Here is a 20,030-nt window from a genome sequence, read left to right as displayed (position 1 = left end):
GTACTATTGGAAAAGGAGGACTGAGCCTTTAAAGTACATAGAAACCTTTTCTTGGTGATGGGCCATGATAATAGTTTCTGGGTGCTCAGTGTGGGACTGCTGTGATTTATAGTCCTTATGGGTGATCCATATCATTGGTATGGTGGTCATGTGATCAGTGATGGAGGAATAGTTGGCGTCCTGCCCCGGGTGTGGATGGTTCCAGGCTGGTCTCAGTTTATTGTACACAGAAAGGTGTTTTATGTGTGAATTGTATTTCCTTTTTCCTTATAAAGTTGTCAGTTAATGATTTATTTTTCTCACCTGTGCTGAGGGGGGGAGGGGAGGGGATATTCGGATTTGGAGTGACGCCCCAGAAATGTATTCTGCATTTATAGTCACTTGGCTCTGCAGCCTAAGATTTCATACATACGGGGCGTTTGCCCATCTCTCCTAGACATCTTTTCCTCCTGGCGGCAGCATTTTGGCAAAAAAATAAAAATGCTTCACCCTTGCAAATGCATTAAGGTGCGTCAAGCTTTTGGGCGTTAACCACTTGCCCCCCCGGAAGATTTACCCCCCCCTTCACAGACAACAAATAAACTCAGCGCTCGTTTGAGGGGAGACCCTGGAGGTGTACACAGATCAAATAAATGTGGTTAATAAAGTCTCTTAATAGGAGGGACGAAGTCCATAGCAACAGTCTCTAAGAGGGAGAGGAATCCATGTACCAGCACTAAGGCCCCTTTCACACTGGGGCAGTTTGCAGGCGCTATTGCGCTAAAACTAGCACCTGCAAACCGACCTGAAAGTGCCACTGCTTTGTCTCCAACGGGAAAGCCCCGAGGGTTTTCACATTGGAGCGGTGCGCTGGCAGGACGGTAAAAAAAGTCCTGCTAGCAGCATCTTAGGAGCGGTGAAGGAGCGGTGTATATACCGCTCCTGCCCATTGAAATCAATGGGACACTGCGGCAATCCCGCCGGCAAAGCGCCTCTGCAGAGGCGCTTTGCGGTGGTTTTTAACCCTTTCTCGGCCGCTAGCGGGGGGTAAAACTGCCCCGCTAACGGCCGAGTACCGACGGTAAAGCGCCGTTAACAATAACGACGTTTTACCGCCGATGGCGCCCCCGCCCCAGTGTGAAAGGGGCCTAAGGGCAGCCAGTGTGAAGAGCTAGAAGCAGTCTCTGCAATGCAACAAAGGAAAAGAAACACAGCGCCTTCTAAGTGCAGTATTGGTAAACCATTTATTAAGTCAAAAGTAAAACCACTCACAAAGGGAGCATAAACACAAGCATGATGGTAATCCTGCAGCAAAATCCAGAGGTGGTTTTACTCCTAAACGTCTCCGAAGTGCAGCTGACTGCTCGTGCAGGGGGATTCCAGCATTCACAGCCTATGAGAACAGCAGGGAACACAGGGGCGATCGGAGATGACGTCACTTCCGGGTGCAGCATGCTTGCTCCTCCTTCCTGAGGAGCAAGCATGCTCCGCTGCGACTAATCTTTTTAGCTCTTACTGACTCTTTGTCACTACTCTGCCATTTGTCTGATCCCACAGTTTGTGTTCCTCTGCCCAGGCTTTTTTCTTAACTTTTGCAATCTTAGTGTCACTAAACCCACATCATAAAAAACGATCAATAAATGGTGTATTACATGATGTTCATACTCCACTCAGTCACTACAAGATTCCTTTTCTGTATTCTGCAAAAAACCTGGTTGATCCTGCTGCTCTCTATCGCCCTCTTCTGTCCATGTCCCCACTGCAGCTATGGATTTTGCAGCTGTGGTGGCAACTCTGCACATGCTCAGTTTTCAGTAAGTTTCTATGCTGAGCATTTCCTCCCTATAACATCTGAGGGCTCATGTGAATTTAGAGTCACACATGTGGGCGTATACACTGTGGTAAATGACAGCCCACTCCCTCCTCCTCCTCCCTCCTCCTCCTCCCTCCTCCTCCTTCCTTCTTTTTCCTCCTTCTTTTTCCTCCTTCTTTTTCCTCCTTCTTCTTCCTCCTTCTTCTTCCTCCTTCTTCTTCCTCCTTCTTCTTCCTCCTTCTTCTTCCTCTTCCTTCATCTCCTCCATCATGCCCACTAACTAACTAAACACAATGGGATTCTGATATTACCATGTAGTTTGATGGAGGCTTCACCTCCCTCTTCTAAGACACAGCCTGTGACTGGCAGAAATCAACCCACACCATGTTATTGCCAAAAAAATAATATAGATTTAATTTCAAATATATATTTGTATGACCATTTAAAAACGTTTGCTATTAATTATTTTTACTCTGTAATCCAAAGGCTGTTTTATTTTTTGAACATGTGACCAGCACCAGAGGACTTGAAGCTCCTCCTGCTTATGTTTCCCTGCAAACAGGCTTGGAGAGAGCTGGGTCATGGATCGATTTTGGGTAAAGGCACTAAAAGCTGGTGGTTTTTTTTTTTTTATTAAAATACAGTGCCGTCATCCATCCTTTTCCCTATTATGGAGAGGTGCCAGCCAATTTAAAAAAAAAAAAAAAAAAAGAAAAAACCTTTGAAAATGTATACTCTGTAATGCTGATAATGTTGAATGCTGTTATCTGTCCAATGTCTGATGGGCCTCGTCTCTGTCCCAGGGGTTATTTTGGAGTTGCAGACAGAGTATCTTTAATGAAATGAAGAAGAAATTCTCGCAGGTATTCGGTTGTTGTGTGTTCCCGGAGCATGGCGTCCATATTGCACGGTGTTGAACACTAACATTTGATATACGGATTGTGCTGGACTAATATTGGCCTAGACTGTGTCTGATAGTCATATCGGGTTCATGAATAATGGAGTACAAATTTGTATCAGGGAAAAATCATCTGGCCATACATTATACAATTTTTTAAATTTAATTAGATTTACCTTCAACTGTGTAGTGCAAGGACCTGCTTGGTTGCATACAAATTGAAAGGGTTTAGGTTTGATTTCACATTATATGGCTTCAGTAAATCTAAAGGAAATTTGTATACTGTATGGCCAGCCTTGGGTTTGCTGAATTTTGCACCCCATCTTTACTCTACCTACTTGCGCAAGTCCAGTAATTGGAAATTTGCATGTGCTTATGGTAGGTCTAACCAGTTTTGCCCTTAAACAGTGGCTGGCATCAAGTTTGAAAAAGCTGTAAATTTTGAAAAGAATAATAAATAAAATCTGCACACTGCACAGGTGGAACAGAATATTCTAAGGGTCTTTTAGATTCTTGCCGACTGCTACAGACTCTGTGCCACTGCCCTGCCTTTTGCCTGCTCCTGCAGTGTCTGTGGCCCTGCCCCACTCCTTGCCTGGTCTTGCAGTCTGTGCCCCTGCTCCTGCAGTCTGTGCCCCTGCTCCACCTCTTTCCTGCTCCTGCAGTCTGTGCCCCTGCTCCGCCTCTTGCCTGCTCCTGCAGTCTGTGCCCCTGCTCCGCCTCTTTCCTGCTCCTGCAGTCTGTGCCCCTGCTCCGCCTCTTTCCTGCTCCTGCAGTCTGTGCCCCTGCTCCGCCTCTTTCCTGCTCCTGCAGTCTGTGCCCCTGCTCCGCCTCTTTCCTGCTCCTGCAGTCTGTGCCCCTGCTCCGCCTCTTTCCTGCTCCTGCAGTCTGTGCCCCTGCTCCGCCTCTTTCCTGCTCCTGCAGTCTGTGCCCCTGCTCCGCCTCTTACCTGCAGTCTGTGCCCCTTCTCTGCCTCTTGCCAGCTCCTGCAGCCTGTGCCCCTTCTCACCTCTTGCCAGCTCCTGCAGCTTGTGCCCCGTCTCACCTCTTTCCTGCTCCTGCAGTCTCTGTGCCCCTGCTCAACCTCCTGCCTGCTCCTGTAGTCTGTGCCCCTGCTCCACCTCCTGCCTGCTCCTGCAGTCTGTGCCCCTGCTCCGCCTCCTGCCTGCTCCTGCAGTCTGTGCCCCTGCTTTGCCTCTTTCCTGCTCCTGCAGTCTGTGCTCCTGCTACTGCAGTCTGTGCCCCTGCTCCGCCTCTTTCCTGCAGTCTGTGCCCCTGCTCCGCCTCTTTCCTGCAGTCTGTGCCCCTGCTCCGCCTCTTTCCTGCAGTCTGTGCCCCTGCTCCGCCTCTTTCCTGCAGTCTGTGCCCCTGCTCCGCCTCTTTCCTGCAGTCTGTGCCCCTGCTCCGCCTCTTTCCTGCAGTCTGTGCCCCTGCTCCGCCTCTTTCCTGCAGTCTGTGCCCCTGCTCCGCCTCTTTCCTGCAGTCTGTGCCCCTGCTCCGCCTCTTTCCTGCAGTCTGTGCCCCTGCTCCGCCTCTTTCCTGCAGTCTGTGCCCCTGCTCCGCCTCTTTCCTGCAGTCTGTGCCCCTGCTCCGCCTCTTGCCAGCTCCTGCAGCTTGTGCCCCGTCTCACCTCCTGCCTGCTCCTGCAGTCTCTGTGCCCCTGCTCCGCCTCTTTCCTGCTCTTACTGACTCTTTGCCACTACTCTGCCACTTGACTGCATCTACAGACTCCGTGTCACTGCCTGATATCTTGACTGCTCTTTGATTTGCTAGTGAGCATCACCACACTGATGAGACCTGACCTTCTCCACCTCCTATTTTTTTTTTTCCTCCCATCAACTCCAAGGTGGCCATTCTATCTTTCAGCTTGTATGTGCCAGCTCAGTAGTAAAGTCCGACATTCCAGGTGATTACACGTCATCTATTAAAAATGAGACTTTTGAAGGAGTGAAAGCAAACCTGCTGTAAACATATAATGTCAGCCAAGGTTGTGTTTAGATAGTAGGCACCATAAAGTGCCATATTATACCTGCACTATATCAGACCACCTCGCCCAAGTGCCACCACGCCCCTTTAAAAGCCTGTACTTCCCGGTATAGGGAGAAATGGGCACTACAGGGTGTAGAGGAAATCACTTCGATTAGACCGTTGTCCTGGAATCAGGTGTCCTCATGGAAAGACTTTTCCTCACTTTGAGTTATAGTGACAGCTATATAAAATGTGATTTCCCATCACTGGCTGATCCGGTGAAAGTCGCAGGACGGGATGGTGGATCTCCCCAATAATATAATCACATACAGATATATTGCCTGTCTCTGTGCCGGCACATCGTTCATTTTTTTTTTTTTTTCTGCTTCCAATCTTGCTTTGTCAAGAGCACATGTGTCACCTATTATTCCCTATAGCGCCTCCTAGAGTGTGCACTGTTCATGGCAGATCTATGGAAGTGGACAATGTATGGGGTGGGTGCACAGTGTAAAACCTGAAGCTCCATTGAAGTTTCCGATGACATCCTCTACTGGACTGAAATGGCTTCCTCTGATTTCACTGCATCCTGTGGGCTTCTCACAATGTGCATTAAAAGCTACAGCAAGTCAGATAGAGCTCCGCCTCATTTCCTGACTGGAGGACATCCAGCATCATATAGCGCTTTTTTTCCCTTAGCCTGACTGTCCCTGGCCCACCCCTTTTCATTCATTGGATTTCAGTTCTTTCAATCATGGCGGCTCAACATCACATGTGGGCATTACCTAGGGTGGTCTGTATGCAAATACCATTTGCCTAGGAATGCCCACTCCTCCAGACTGGCACCCATTCATCAAAGCATTTTGATATTTGCATAACTCCTCCCAAGATCCCGCCCACTGCTTGCATTAGGGCTGCGGGCTCTGTAGTACAGTACTGGGGCCGGGGGCTGGGATATTTTCAGAAGGTATTTGATCCCCTGCTGATTTTTTTACATTTGCCCAGTGAGAGAACAAGAAAATCAAGAAAAACACGTTTCAAAAAAGTTATAAATTGCTTTGCATTTTAATGAGTGAAATAAATATTTTTGATCCTTTCACAAAACATGACTAAGGCCTCTTTCACACGGATGATCCGTATGTCCGTTTTTCATCCATCCGTTTTCGGATGAAAAACGGACATACAGTCATCCCTATGGAGCGTCGGATGTCAGCGGTGACATGTCCGCTGACATCCGACCCCGCTCCGATCCGAAAAGTGTAACGGAGGAAAAACCTACTTTTCCCTCCGTTTTCGGATCGGATCGGATGACGACGGACACTACGGACCGTCATCATCCGATCCCCCCATAGGGGAGAGCGGCGCTCTGACAGGTCCGTCGCTGCACAGCGTGCAGCGATGCACCTGTCATCTTCCTGCTCAGCGGGGATCGGCGGAGCGATCCCCGCTGAGCCAGCGTGTGTTCACGGGGCGGATCATGACTGATCTGCCCCGTGTGAAAGAGGCCTTAGTACTTGGTGGAGAAACCCTTGTTGGCAATCACAGAGGTCAGACGTTTCTTGTAGTTGGCCACCAGGTCTTCACACATCTAAGGAGGGATTTTGTCCACTTCTTTTTGCAGATCTTCTCCAAGTCATTAAGGTTTCCAGGCTGACGTTTGGTAACTCGAACCTTCAGCTCCCTCCACATATTTTCTATGGGATTAAGATCTGGAGACTGACTAGGCCACTCCAGGACCTTAATGTGTTTCTTCTTGAGCCACTCCTTTTGTTTTCTTGGCTGTGTGTTTTTGGGTCGTTGTCATGCTGGAATACCCATCCACAACCCATTTTCAATGTCCTGGCTGAGGTAAGGAGGTTCTCACCCAAGATTTGATGGTACATGGCCCCGTTTATCATCCCTTTGATGCGGTGAAGTTGTCCTGTCCCCTTAACAGAAAAACACCCCCAAGGTATAAGATTTCCACCTCCATGTATGATGGTGGGGATGGTGAACTTGGGGTCATAGGCAGCATTACTCCTCCTACGAACACAGCGAGTTGAGTTAATGCCAAAGAGCTTGATTTTGGTCTCAACACTTTCACCCAGTTCTCCTCTGAATCATTCAGATGTTGATTAGCAAACTTCAGACAGACCTGTACATGTGCTTTTTTGAGCAGGGGGACCTTGCGGGAGCTGCAGGATTTCAGTCGTTCACGGCGTAGTGTGTTACCAATTGTTTTCTTGGTGACTATGGTCCCAGCTGCCTTGAGATCATTAACAAGATTCTCCCGTGTAGTTCTGGGCTGATTCCTCACCGTTCTCATGATCATTGAAACTCCACGAGGTGAGATCTTACATGGAGCCCCAGACCGAGGGAGATTGACAGTTATTTTGTGTTTCTTCCATTTGTGAATAATCGCACCAACTGTTGTCACCCTCTCACCAAGCTGCTTGGCGATGGTCTTGTAGCCCATTCCAGCCTTGTGTAGGTCTACAATCTTATCCCTGACATCCTTGGACAGCTCTTTGGTCTTGGCCATGGTGGAGAGATTGGAATCCGATTGATTGCTTCTGTGGACAGGTGTCTTTTATACAGGTAACAAGCTGAGATTTGGAGCACTCCCTTTGAGAGAGTGTGCTCCTAATCTCTGCTAGGTTACCTGTATAGAAGACACCTGGGAGCCAGAAATCTCGCTGACTGATAGGGGATCAAATACTTATTTCACGCAATAAAATGCAAATCAATTTATAACTTTTTTGAAATGCATTTTTTCTGGATATTTTTGTTCCTGTCTCACTTAAAATAACCGACCATTAAAATTTATAGACCGATCACTTCTTTGTCAGTGGGCAAACATACAAAATCAGCAGCCGATCAAATACTTTTTTCCCTCCACTGTATGTACAGCACCCTGCTGACCACTGGCCTTGTCTGCATTGCATAGAGCAGCACAGAGACCCAGTGATGACATCGATACAAAATAATGAATGTGGTAACTTTAATTAAAAAAAAAAAAAAAAAATGACTAAAAAAGCATGTTGATTGGGGTAAGGGTGGATGGGGTGACCAGGAAAGGCAAAATGTAAGCCACTCAAAGAGGAACTGCAGTCTGCTCACATAATTTGTAATAAAAACATCTTTGCCATTCTTAAGCTTCCCTCCAACCACTTTACATATTATTTTATACATACTGTGATTCTGTACTTGCCAAAATCTCACTCCACTGAGTCTGGCTGCAGCCATTTTAACTGTGGGCAGCTGAAGCTCCTGCCTGTTCACTTACTGGATTTGCACAGAGGCACACCAGCTCTGCAGCTCTCATTGGCCCTCTTAGGATTCATCCCCCTCCCTTCCTGGCAAACTCACAAGGGTGAGAGAGAAAGCTGTACATGATGTCATAAGCCTAGGCTAATGACCAGACAAGAAACAGGAAGTGGGCTGTATAAAGGGATTTACAGGCAGAACAAAAATGTTTTACTATCCAAAGTTAAAACAACAACAACAAGGGCAGAAGATTTAATAGATGGAAAGATGAAAAAATGACTGAAGTTTCGCTTTAAACTTTTAGCTTTTAAAAACTTTTTTTTTTGTTTTTTTTTTTTTTTTGTAGGATTCAGTAAAGATTTGACCCTCTACCAGCTTTCAATTGCTGTCTTAATTCTCATTTGTATTTTTTTTTTTTCTTTCACTTCCTGTCCTGGAATCAGTGTTTGTCGCCAAAACAGGAAGTGCAAGGAAATCTGCCACAAGGGTCATCAACCTGGCAGAGGTTCTAGCCTTCTCTATTCTGCCCAAAAACGAAATATATGGTCTTCAGTTACACTTTAAATAGTTTGTTTTTGCTGGCAGCCTGTAAGTGCACAGAGCAACCATTGCATGGCGCTGTCGTACCCCGTGTGGTAGATGTAGCCCTCTGACCTCTTCCTTTTTTACTGTCTCTTCCAGATAGAGAATGCTGCTGATGAGCCGCGAGTGCTGTGCATAGTCCAAGACACCACCAACTGCAAGACCATCAATGAACGCATCACTCTGAACCTCCCGGCCTCCACCACCGTGCACCAACTCTTCAAGGATGTGGCCGGCAAAGTGGGCTACGTGAGCGGGACCTTCAGCCTGAAGAGGGGGAATGTAGGCAGCACGGAAGACATGGTGGGTGATCAGACCTCATCATCTGTTCTTAAACTGATACCAATAGCAGGGCTTGTGGTTTTTGGCCTCTTAGAATTGGTGCCTGAGTTTAGGGTTAGTTAGACCCAAAATCCTGGCACCAGTACATTGTACACGACATAAAGGGGGTTGTGACCTGTCCACACCAAAATATAAACAATGACATGCCTCCATCCCTAATTTTGTATGAGAACAAGGGATAGAAATTCGAACGGGACATGCCTCATGCAAAGTCCCGTTTCAATTTCTATCCCTTGTTCTCATACATTGTACACAAGTTCTTTAATCACTAAGGACCAGGCCTCTTCTTCTTTTTTTTTTTTTTTTTTTTGTTTTTTTTTTTTTTGTTTCTAGAAAATTACTTAGAACCCCCAAACATTGTACATTTTTTTTTTTCTAACACCCTAGAGAATAAAATGGCGGTCGTTACAATACTTTCTGTCACACCATATTTGTGCAGCAGTCTTACAAGTGCACTTTTTTTTTTGGAAAAAATACACGTTTTTTTTTATTAAAAAATAAGACAACAGTAAAGTTAGCCCAATTTTTTTTATATTGTGTCACGCTTCAAAATTGCGCCCGCTCGTGGAATGGCAACAAACTTTTACCCTTAAAAATCTCCCTAGGCAACATTTAAAAAATTCTACAGGTTGCATGTTTTGAGTTACAGAGGAGGTCTAGGGCTAGAATTATTGCTCTCGCTCTACCGATCGCAGCGATACCTCACATGTGTGGTTTGAACACAACGTTTTCATATGCGGGAGCTACTCACGTAGGCTTTCGCTTCTGCAAGTGAGCTCGGCGGGACGGAACGCGTTTAAATTTTTTTTTTCTTATTTATTTTACCTTTTTTACTTTTTTATTTTTACACTGTTTAAAAAAAAAATTAATAGAATAGAATTAAATAGAAAAAAAGCATGACAGGACCTCTTAAATATGAGATCTGGGGTCAAAAAGACCTCACATCTCATATTTACACAAAAATGCAATAAAAATTTGTCATTTAAAAAAACGATTTAAAAAAAATGGCCCTTTAAGAGCTATGGGCGGAAGTGACGTTTTTGACGTCGCTTCAGCCCTGCAGTGTCATGGAGACGGGTGGGGGCCATCTTCTCCTCACTCGTCTCCATGCACAGTCTGTGAAAGGACCGGATCGCCTCCGCCGCTGCCGGCGGCTCCGGTAAGTGGCAGAGGGCACCGGAGCGTGGCGGGAGGGGGCCCTCTCCTGCCGTCGAAAAAAGTGATCTTGCGGCGAATCCGCCGCAGAGACCACTTTTATCTTGTAGCCAGCCGAACACTGGGATACCGGGGTTTGGCAGTTAGATACTGGCATAACAACGATACCCGTCCTCAAAGTGAGTACGTAAATCGGCGGTTGGCAAGTGGTTAACCAGTCTATGAATGTGTGGACAGGTGATGTAAATTGCATAGACACTGCTATTGATTGTGTCCAGTGATTCCCAATTACAACCAACTTTAATAGCCCACAGGGGACCTAGCAGGACACGACAGAGCTTTACTGTTTGAAATTATTTTTATCTCTAACCTCACATTAGATTTGGTGTTTAGGATAAAATGATTTACCTGGTCACATACTTGATCAGTTCAAACTGGGCATATAATGACAAGATCAATCCCAGGTACGCTCGCTCTCCCATGCTCCTTGACCACCTTCAGGCTCTGTTGCTTTAATGAGGCTTCCAGATACAGGGAGCTTGTGACCTCCTTCCCCCAACTATGTGACCATTCTAAAGAAGGAACGTTCTCCCGGGTAGGTTATGACAGCGCTACACTTAGTGCCGGTTCACATAGGGGCAACCGACTTACTGCGCGACTTTGCAAGGCGATTTGGAGGCAACTTCAGCGCTACATTGCGCAACTTACAACGCGACTTAAAGTTGCCTCCAGGACAGGAGACTTTGGCCAATCACAGAATAATCAGCTCTGTGGGAGGGAGGGGGTTACCTGGGTAAACGTGGAAAGTACCTGGGTGAGTTATTTTCTTTTTCCTGTAAAGTCGCTTCACAGGAGATCTGACTTGGAGGCGAATTCCATTTAAAGCTATGGGTACGTGTTGCCTAGAAGTCACCTTGAAGCATTACAGGAACCTTCGGAGCAATTTCAGTAGTGTACATTAAGACGGCTCTCATTTACTTCTTTGGCATTTCTTATGTCCAGCAACTTGGGGCGACTTGAGGACTTACAAGTCGGATCCCAAGTCGCTGTGGTGTGAACTGGCACCTAGGGCTTCTTCAAACTAGCATTTGGGGGGGGTGAGTAGTAAAACTCTGGTACTGAGCTGCATTCTTTCTGCCCCACAGTAGGCAGAGGCAGCAGGTGGGGGGTGTACATATTCCACGATGGTTTGCGACAGACATTACACTCGTGGTATTTTCAATGGGTGTAACGCCTGCAACCTGAATTTGGCTGCTCTGCAAGCGCCCTGCAACCGATGTAATCAAGGGGTTAAAGGGGTTGTAAACCCTCAAGGTTTTTCACGTTAATGCATTCTATTTATTAAGGTGAAAAACGTCCTGTGATGCAGCTGCCTCCCCAGAGCCCCCCTTTTACTTACCTGAACCCTGTCTTTCCAGGGACAAGCACACCAGCTCCAGCCACTGTCTCGGGTCCTGATTGGATAGATTGATAGCAGTGCAGCCAATGGCTCCCGCTGCTGTTAATCAAATCCAATGACGGGGGGGATTTGCGCGAGTCCTGCTGCCTGTGTCAATGGACGCAGCAGCAGGACACAGGAGCGCACCCGCACGAGCCAGGAGCCCAGAAGAGGAGGATCGAGGCCACTCTGTACAAAACCAACTGCACAGAGGATGTAAGTATGACATGTTTGTTTAAAAACAAAAAAGAAACAAACCTTTAGATATCCTTTAAAGCAGGCAGTAAGGAGGCGATATGACGTCTCCTCACTGCCCGTCCACAATGCTCTCTGAAGAATGATGTGTTCGCAGATCACTGTTCAGGGTCCAAAGCTTGTGTGAACAAGCTCTTACTCAGTGTGGACTCCTGCACTCAGGACAGTCCACTGGCAATGACATCACCCACTTTGTTGCACCTTGACTGTTGCTCGTGGTGGACTCCTGCAGTGTGACCGTGCTCAGGCAATGACCTCATCACCCCGGTAAGCTGTGACACATTTAGGGCCTGTTCACACTGCAATGCAATTGGGAGAGCTGTGTTCCCTCGCGGCTTTCCGCGCTGTGTTCTGATCACAATGCTATTGAGATCTGCTGCGGAGTCAGTTCAAGTTAAAGCGGAGCTCTACCCAAAATTGGAAGCTTTGCTTGTTTGCCCCCCCATTCCACTGCCACATTTGGCACTTTTTTTTGGGGGGGGGGAGTGGGTACCTGATTTTGACAGGTACCCGCCCCCACTTCCGGGTCAGATCACCACAGCGATCTACGAGGTTCTTCGACCCCCTCTTCCTGCAGGTCCCAGAAGACTGCAGGATCATTCACAAGCATGGCTCATGCTTGTGCAGTAGAAGACCGGCTGTGAAGCTGGAAGACTTCACTGACAGTTTTCTTTTACCTAAGATGTCAGTGCCTGCACCAAAGCCGATTTGAAGAATTGGCTTGGGTGCCGGTGTTCTGCCGAGAAAGTTCCCCTCAGCGGATAAGGACCCCCCTCTACTGCGCAGGCGCGCCTGCGCAGTAGGAGCTGGCGGAAACAGCCGAAGCCGAATAGTTGGAAATCAGCTGTACACGGCTCGCTTCGCTCGCCACGCTTCGGGCACGGCCTCGCTTTGCTCGGCACTTTTTTATTCTCCCTCTAGGTCCACTCGGATGGTAGGGCTTGAACCTGGACCCAGGGCACAGGTGCCGTGTACAGCTGACTGAAGATTTTCAGCTTCAGCTATCTCCGGCGGCTCCTAGTAATTCGTACTGCGCTGCGCCTGTGCAGTATGGGGGGGGGTCCTTATCCGCCGGGGGAACTTTCTCGGCAAGACACCGGCATTGCTGGATCCCTGGACAGGTAAGTGCCTTTACATTAAAAGTCAGCAGCTACAGTATATTTTGCTACTGACTTTTAATGTTTGGTTTGCCCAGACTGGAGTTCCCCTTTTAAGGACAACCCAAACACAGGTTGTAAATGCATTGTGTTTGCCTGCACTAGATTGCATGGTTCAAAATAAAAATATTGAGTACAGTGTTGAATGACTGCTCAATTGTGTCTTAAAGTGCGACAGCGCTGAAAGCTGGCCTGGGCAGGAAGGGGGTGAAAGTGCTCAACAGGCAAGTGGTTCTTCACACATATAGAGCTTTCTTTTGGTGGTATTTAACCACTGCTGAGTTTTTTATTTTTTACTAAAAGAAAAAAAATTTGGAAAAAAAAAAGTTTTTCATAGTTTGTCAGTAATTTTTTTTTTCTCCTTCACTGATGTGCGCTGATGGGCACTGGTAGGCTGCATTGATGAGGTGGCAGTAATGGGCACTGATTAGGTGGCACTGATGAGGCACTAATATGCGTCACTGGTGGTTACGGTTAGGTAGCACTGATAGGCGGCACTAGTGGGCACGGATAGGTGGCATTGATGGGCATCACTGATGAGCAGGCACTGAAAGGCAGCACTGACTGGCGGCACTGGGGGGGATTTACTGTAATCGGCACTGATGATCAGTGCCCTGATTATCTGCCGGGGGTCCCCTGCGAGGAGATTGTGATGAGCGCCGATTACCGGCACTTCCGCATTTATATGTGACCGGCTGTGATTGGACACGGCCGATCACATGGTTAAAGAGCCGCGTCATCGGCTCTTTACAGAGATCGGGGCCACACCGTGTCCTAGGAACACGGCGCAGCTGCGATCGCCGTGCTGCATGACGCCCACCCAGAACGAGAGCTGCAATTCTCCTCCGTCATTTGACGTGGGTGGGTGGGCGGGTGGGCGGGCGGCAAGCGGTTAAATGTGGAGTTGGTCTTTAAAAAAAAAAAATGGTAGTGCTATAAAAAATATAGTACCAAAGCCTCCACTTTTTATCAGAAATAACTTCCTTTTGACCCATTTATCACTGGAAAGTTATTTCCAATGGTGTCCCAAAACAGATTTTTAATCTTTTTACTCCTGCGGCCCCTGGCTTCCTTTGTGCCTCGACCCCAAACCTCCGGTACTCTGGGAGCCACCTGATCTTTGGGACTACATGTCCCATCAGTACTCGCCCCTTTGCACATGCATGCCCCGTCATTGATGTTCTTGTTTCTGGTATCTTGGGCTGCCTGGGCATGTGTGGTACAAGCCGCACCTGCATGTCAGGCCATAGTTCATGAATGCACATGAAAGGGTGTTTACAGCAGGGCAGCATAGGACTCTGCAAGGCAATGTGCCCGAAAAAAGGGATGCTGGTTGGCAAGGCCAAAGGCAAGCCTTCCAAAGGATAAGCAGCACACAAGGTAAGTGCTGAGGTCAGCGGCTGTGTCTTCTAACATTATTAAGGTTTTATTACATTTTTATTATTGTATGATGTACTTTGGTTCATAGAACATTGTCATTGGGAAGAGTTTGCCTCTAAAAGATTGAGACAGATGGCGGGAAGGCATTTCATCGTTTTCTCAAGTCCAGTTGCTATCTTCTTTTTTCAGACTGAGCTGGATCCCAGCCCGGATCAGTCTCTCCTGGATGCTGGCTTCGAGGCGGGGAAGAAGAATTTCCTCCATATATCGGATAAGAACGGGGAGCAGCCGCAGCTGACATCGGTAAGATCCCATCTCTGCTACATCCCAATAAAGATCTATAAATCTTACCCCAAGTCTGCACATCAGAGGTTTCATGTAGGGATCTTCTTCCTGACCGGACTGAGCTGACACTGACCTCCTGAATCCAATTCTTCATACCTACAGAGAAGGTTCATCATACCTACAGAGAGCGTGTCTTTTCTTCATAAGACGCAATCTGATTCCACCTGTCATAAAAAACTTAAAGCGAAATCCCTGTCATACCTATAATCACTTCCAGCCCAAGGATGTCATATGACGTCTTGGATTTTGAGTGGGGATATCTGAATGAGGGGTGCAGCTGTAGGGATCATTAAGATATATTTTTTGGGCAGTTCAAACGCTTGATTGTCCCCCCCCCCCCCGCCCTTGAGTGCTTCTCCCGGCTCGCTCCCGTGTGATCTGCGAGCAGGAGAATGAAACGGTCACTGACGGAAGTTTACCATAGAGATTACCATAGCACCCCAGATGGTCCACAGCCATCTCTATGACCCTCAGAGGCCCGGGTGCAATGTTATGACATCACGTCCGGGCCAGCGGAAGTAAACCATGCCAAGGCCAAGACAGTGTTTTTTTTTTTTTTTTTTCTTAATCTGTCTTTCAAGCCTGGAAGAGAGATGGGGGGTCTTATAGACCCCCCATCTCTCCATAAAGAGGACCTGTCACGCACTATTCCTATTACAAGGGATGTTTACATTCCTTGTAATAGGAATAAAAATGATCAAAAAAAATTTTTTTCTCAAGAGAAAGTAAAAATAAAAGTAAAATGAACAATAATAACTTTTTTTTTTTATAAAGCGCCCCCATGCTCGCGCACAGAAGCAAACGCATAGGTAAGTCGCGCCCACATATGTTAACGGCGTTCAAATCAGGAAACAATCGCCATTTTATTCCCTGCTAAAAAAAACATATATAATGTTTGGGGGCATGAGCGACAGCATGGGGATATATATATATATATATATGTGTGTGTGTGTGTGTGTGTGTGTGTGTGTGTGTGTGTGTGTGTGTGTGTGTGTGTGTGTGTGTGTATGTGTGTGTATGTGTGCGCGCATGTAAACACACAAATCCCTGTGCTGTCAGGATACATGTCGTTTATTCCTAGTAAGTAGGAACAGCGATCTGGCTCCTCCTCTAGTCAGTCCCATCCCCTCACAGTTAGAAACACACTGAGGGAACACACATTTAACCCCTCGAACGCCCCCTAGTGTTAACCCCTTCCCTGCCAGTGACATTTACACCGTAATCCATGCATTTTTATAGCACTGATCGCTGAATAGATGTCAGTGGTCCCAAAAATGTGTCAAAAGTGTTTGATCTGTCTGTCCGCATTGTCGCAATACCGCTAAAAATCGCAGATCACCGCTATTACTAGTAAAAAAAAAAAAGAAATAATAAAAGTTTGCGCACAAGTTAAAGCATCTACAATCAATATACGCTTATTGTGATTTTTTTTCTGTTTTGTTTTTTACTAAAAACATATAAGAGAATATATTGGCTTGAACTGATGAAGAAATTTGTTTTTTAAAAATATTTTTGGGGATATTTATTATAGCAAAAATTAAATCTTTTTTTTTTTTTTTTTTTTTTTTTCAAAATTGCCGCTTTGTTTTTATTTTTTGTGCTATACAAAAAAAAAAAAAAAACTGCAGAGGTGATTAAATACCACCAAAAGAAAGCTCCATTTGTGGGGGAAAAAAAGGACACGCATTTTTTTTTTTTTTTTTGGGTACAATGTTGCATGACTGCGCAATTACCAGTTAAAGCGACGCAGTGGCAAATTGTAAAAAGTGCCTTGGTCAGGAAGGGGGTAAAAACTTCCGGTGATAAAGTGGTTTTAAAAACAAGATTGCGCATTTTGCTGGTTTTCTCTTCTTCTTTTTTTTTTTTTTTTTAACCAGCCTAAAACACACTAACACAAATTTGAAAAAAGAAAAAAATCCTGTCCCCCCCCCCCCCAAAAAAAAACTGACCTAGATCAAACCTTGATCTAGGTATATTCTTGTGCTTTTTTTTTTTTTTTTTTTTTTTTTTTTTAAATGTAGTAGTAGTATTATTATTATTATTATTATTCATTTTATTTTTTTCCTCTGCAAAAAGAGATAGATACAGTTTATCTCTCTCCTCCATTTCACAGAGAGAGGACACACGGGGGCGGGCTTCACAGTGACTATTCATTGTGATAGCCAATCAGAGGCTTTCACCGCGATCGGGAATCGGGAGTTCCGGGTCCAGATTGTTGGTACAGGGCCCGGACGCGGTGAGTCCCCGGTCTCTGTGCTGGGAGCGCGCTGTGCGGTGAGCTTCCAGCACAAAAGGAGATGCGCAAATATGCGGCCCCACGGGAAAAAGCCCAGCGAATATTTGTGTACGTTCCGCATGAAGGGGTTAAAGTGTTTTTGTAGCTGTCTGCAAAGATTTCCCTTGAAGTCCCGTGTTGTCATTGGGACAGGAAATTAAGGGAAATTCCTCCGGTGGTTTCACAACCGTAAAAACAGGGCAAAGGTTTTAGCCATTTCCAACCTTGTGCAAAAAAAGTAAAATAAATTTCAGCGGAAGTTGTGCTTTAAACATTTGTCTCTCCCTTCTCCGCTCCTGCTCCCTGCAGCCATCCTGGCCCCCGGCACTTGTGTCCCCGAACGTTATCAGTGCGGGGACTGAAAACATGGAGGCAGAGATGAGCACCAGAGACAATTTTTCCTAAGCCAGTGAAAGATGCTAAAGAGATGAGTGTTAAGTCGGCTATGCATGGATCGAATTTCTGTTGGTTCAGCAGGGACCGGCCCAGATTGGATCTGTCTACGGGCAGGCTGGTTGTACTGTCGATCCATTGATGGACTTCAGTACAACCAGCCTGTCAGATTTTTTTCTTCTTCATGCGATCACTGCCAGCGGATATAGCCACCAGTAGTGATCATTGTGTTCTGCTGTCAGGGAAGGCTCCCCCACTAGCAAAACACGATAGTGCTGCAGGAAGGATTCCAATCCGTGTTGATGGGGAAATCATGCAAACTGCTCAATCTGTGGGCTGCTTAACCACTTCATAACCGTGCTAAAGCCGAAAGATGCTACAGTGCAGCTCTGTTGTTCTGGAAACAACCCCCCCCCCCTCCCCCCCCCGTGTGCCGCCTGTGATCCCTGTGTCCTTTTACAAACAGCTGATCGCAGATCGAGGTAGAGGGCCAATCACAGCGGCCCTTTACCACGTAATCCGCTGTGTCCAATTACAGCTGAGCACATTGTAAACAGACTTGCCGGTTATTAACAGTCCTTTCCCTAAGCGCTGTCACAACGCGAGGAGAGGAGAGCCAGTAACCGGCAAATGTGATGGGACATTTACACTGCCAATCAGTGCAGCATCATCAGGCTCATCCAGGACCTATCAGTACAGCGTCGTCAGGGCCCATCGGTGCTTGTCAGGGTCCATCAGTGCAGCGTCGTCGGTGCTTGTCAGGGCCCATCAGTGCAGCGTCGTCGGTGCTTGTCAGGGTCCATCAGTGCAGCGTCGTCGGTGCTTGTCAGGGTCCATCAGTGCAGCGTCGTCGGTGCTTGTCAGGGCCCATCAGTGCAGCGTCGTCGGTACTTGTCAGGGCCCATCAGTGCAGCGTCGTCGGTGCTTGTCAGGGCCCATCAGTGCAGCGTCGTCGGTACTTGTCAGGGCCCATCAGTGCAGCGTCGTCGGTGCTCGTCAGGGCCCATCAGTGCAGCGTCGTCGGTGCTTGTCAGGGACCATCAGTGCTTGTCAGGGCCCATCAGTGCAGCGTCGTCGGTGCTTGTCAGGGCCCATCAGTGCTTGTCAGGGCCAATCAGTGCAGCATCATCGGTGCTTGTCAGGGCCCATCAGTGCAGCATCATCGGTGCTTGTCAGGGCCCATCAGTGCAGCATCATCGGTGCTTGTCAGGGCCCATCAGTGCAACGTCGTCAGTGCAGCGTTGTCAGTGCAGCGTTGTCAGTGCTCGTCGGGGCCCATCAGTGCAGCCGAAATGTATTTTCACAATTTTATAACCTAAACTAAAGCGGTTAAGTTACACATTACACCAACTCTACAGAATTGCCGACTTCCTTGAGTCTCCTGTCACACATCTATGACCAGAGGTCTCTTGATAAAGACCTGGGAATTCCCCCATATATTTTTCCTTTTTTATTGACTTGTCCTACAAAAAGGTCACCAGCCTGTAACCAAGACTGTACTGTGACAAAGCAAACCTCCACCAGTGGGTGAGATAAATTGAGGAAGTATGCGGAACAACAAAGGATTTCTTTATTTGAAGAAGAGAAAAAATCGCACTTAAAATGAACCTACGTGCCACCAATTAACCCCTTGCCAACCGGAGCAATTTTTTAGTTTTCACATAAGTGCAAAACTTGCAATTTACAAATGTTTTTTTTTTTTTTTTTATTTGTTTATTTCGTTTTTTTTATCATTTTAACTGCATTGCTGTCACGGGGGTTGAACACAACCCCTTGTGATAGCTTTGAGCAGTGACAAGTATTTTTATTTTTTTTTTATTCCTGCATGCTTTATTTACAAAGTCGTTTCCATTTTTAGACAGACCGTAAAAACAATTTACAGGCCAAAGAAAAAAAAAAAACAAGAAAAACGGGTAATACAGCAGCAAACCACCCGTATCGGGTGCAACGGGAACCAAACTATAACAACATTCAAAAGTGGGCCCCATGACACCTACGTCATAGAAACAGGAATTCAACAGGTACTTTATATGCAGACATTGGGGGACTATTGGGCCCCTGATGCCCTGTCCTTCAAAAACATCTGATCAAACACAGTTCGTGATTGGTCAGATGTTTCTGTGGCTGTAATGGCCGATAAAACAAACATGACAGTCACCAGCTCTCTGCTCGGGGAGCTGTGAGAACCGAGCGATCGACTGTGTTCAATCGCTCGGTTCACAGTGTAGGGGCTCTGGTGGACCGATCCACCTAGGTAAGTATTAATCTGGAAAACAACCCAACCCCCATACTTTTCTTTTTAATGATGCATTAATAAGTTCAGTACTATGTATGTTTTTATTTTTGTATTTTAAAGTGGTTGTAAAGGCAGAAGGTTTTATACCTTATGCATTAACCACTTGAATACCAGGCTTTTTCTGGCACTTTTTGTTTCCAAATTTAAATTAGTATTTTTTTGCTAGAAAATTACTTCTAACACCTAAACATTATGTATTTTCTTTTTTTTTTCTTTTCTTTTTTTTTTTTTAGCAGAGACCCTAGAAAATAAAATGACGTTGCAATTTTTTATATCGCATGGTGTTTGCGCAGCAATTTGCAAACGCAATTTTTTGGGGGAAAAAATACACTTTTTAATGAATTTAAAAATACCACAATATATACCCCATTTTTTTGTAAAATGTGAAAGATGATGTTATGTCGAATACATAGATATCTAACATGTCACGCTTTAAAATTGCGCACGCTCGAGGAATTGCGACTAACTACGGTACTTAAAAAATCTCCATAGGCGATGCTTGAAATTTTTT

The 20,030-nt window shown here is 46.3% G+C and overlaps 1 protein-coding gene across 6 annotated transcripts in view; it reads left to right on the top strand.

Annotated features, from left to right (window-relative positions):
• Window positions 1–20,030, top strand: part of USP47 (ubiquitin specific peptidase 47) — a 111,807-nt gene that overhangs the window by 33,628 nt on the left and 58,149 nt on the right. For 3 of the 6 annotated variants that reach the window (XM_073604074.1, XM_073604075.1, XM_073604072.1), the window contains exons 2-4: window positions 2,596–2,655; window positions 8,583–8,786; window positions 14,400–14,513. In XM_073604074.1, the coding sequence (XP_073460175.1) occupies window positions 2,596–2,655; window positions 8,583–8,786; window positions 14,400–14,513 (378 nt within the window). The remainder of the gene's footprint in view (window positions 1–2,595; window positions 2,656–8,582; window positions 8,787–14,399; window positions 14,514–20,030) is intronic. The other 3 variants (XM_073604078.1, XM_073604077.1, XM_073604073.1) reach the window with 1 other exon arrangement.

Source organism: Aquarana catesbeiana, linkage group LG11 (genome assembly GCF_042186555.1).
Source record: "Aquarana catesbeiana isolate 2022-GZ linkage group LG11, ASM4218655v1, whole genome shotgun sequence".
Classification (NCBI taxonomy): domain Eukaryota; kingdom Metazoa; phylum Chordata; class Amphibia; order Anura; family Ranidae; genus Aquarana; species Aquarana catesbeiana.
This window is presented reverse-complemented; position numbering and strand designations above follow the sequence as displayed.